Source organism: Acyrthosiphon pisum, chromosome A1 (genome assembly GCF_005508785.2).
Source record: "Acyrthosiphon pisum isolate AL4f chromosome A1, pea_aphid_22Mar2018_4r6ur, whole genome shotgun sequence".
Classification (NCBI taxonomy): Eukaryota; Metazoa; Arthropoda; class Insecta; order Hemiptera; family Aphididae; genus Acyrthosiphon; species Acyrthosiphon pisum.
In genome coordinates, this window is record NC_042494.1 from 57882198 (window position 1) to 57883740 (window position 1543).

At 30.0% G+C, this 1543-nt stretch overlaps 1 protein-coding gene across 1 annotated transcript; it reads right to left on the bottom strand.

Moving 5' to 3' along the window:
• Positions 1-570: 570 nt before the first annotated feature.
• Positions 571-1533, bottom strand: LOC107882960. Its single transcript, XM_016802181.2, has 2 exons — positions 774-1533; positions 571-704 (listed from the first exon to the last, which is right to left on the bottom strand). The coding sequence occupies exon 1, from the start codon at positions 1531-1533 to the stop codon at positions 775-777; it is 759 nt and encodes a 252-aa protein (XP_016657670.1). The 3' UTR covers positions 571-704; position 774.
• Positions 1534-1543: the final 10 nt, after the last annotated feature.

The window sequence follows — 1543 nt, forward strand, 5'->3', positions numbered from 1 at the left end:
AATGGTACTAAATAGCAAAATATTAATTACCTGGACTCTCAGCTAAATATGGGATTATTGGATCTATTAGTAAACCGCACGTTTCAATTTTTTTATTAATATTTTTTCTATTTCCGTACGAGCTATAGCCTCCATGTCTCGCCCATATTGTAAACTTTTCGCCTGTGCTTCACTTGCATATAATAAATCATAAACCGTATTTTTACAACTGGTGGTACATCTCATTTTGCAAATTTGACCAAAACGAGAAGCAGTAAGTCGGATCCTACGCTCTTTAAACCACGTTTGACTATTGCTCTGATCCCGTGTATTAAATTCTATATCTGTTTGCAGTTTCTAATGACCAGGGCTCGTAAGTTTATGCCCTAAAAAATGCCTAAATAAGCATGCATTTATGCACTTAAAATTGGCAAAATATGCTTTGAAATATGCCTTAAAAAGTTAAAAAATATGCATTTATATGCACTAAATATCTCAAATTATGCACTTAAAAATGCTTACTTAAAATTTTTTTATTTATATTTAATATTTTTTTTATTTTTGAAATAACATGAATTATCCATTCATTTTTTTTATAGCTATATTTTATTATTTTTATGTTACAATTAAAAAAAAAATAGATTTTAAATACTATTTAATACTATTCCTGAGCTTCATGAACTGTGTTACATCGTCTTTGTCAGTTATTCATTTTAAATCTGAAACTTTTAAAACAAATTTATTCATTAATACTAAAATAACATTAATAACTTAATTACAAAATTTATATTTACCTTAGAAATTACATTGTACTATCATCGATTTTCTAATGTTGTCAAGCTTTAATGAACGACGGTTATCTGTGACTAAATTTTTGTATTTTGAAAATGACCTTTCAACGTCAGTAGAGGTGATTGGTGCATATTTAAAATACGAAAAATCATCAAGGGTCATGTCTTCGGGTAGTCCTAGATTTGTCATACTTTCCTCTTCACCGGATAATATTTTGGAAATTTTGCAAATCATTTTGTAGCCGGTATTACTATTTAGAACTGAATCTAATTTAGTTTTAATACTGTCACTATGTTGCCCTTGAAGTTTCTTAACTATGCCACTTATTGTTTCGGTTATTTTAATTGAATCAAACAATGATAATTTTTGCTCTTGAAGTTGTTTTATGGCCGTTGGTAAACATTCAAAGTTCGATTTGATATAAATCAAATTTGCTTGCAGCGTTTGAGATTTCAATACATCTTGAGCTTTTTTAATTGCTACGCTATCATTTGAATCAAACGATTCGACAACATGCTTAATTGACTCAAAATGTTCACAATAATATATAGCTGCCGAAATCCATGTTCCCCAGCGAGTTAGAATTGGTTCTGGTGGTAATGCTAAATCAGGTTCAAGTGTTTTGAATATTTGTAAGCGATGTGGGGATTTGCGGAAAATTTTTTTCACATTAGCCACTAAATCATCAACAACAGGAAAATGTGAACGAATGTCTTCTGCTACTCGGTGTAATACATGCGCAAGACACGTTACATGCACCATTTTAATGTAA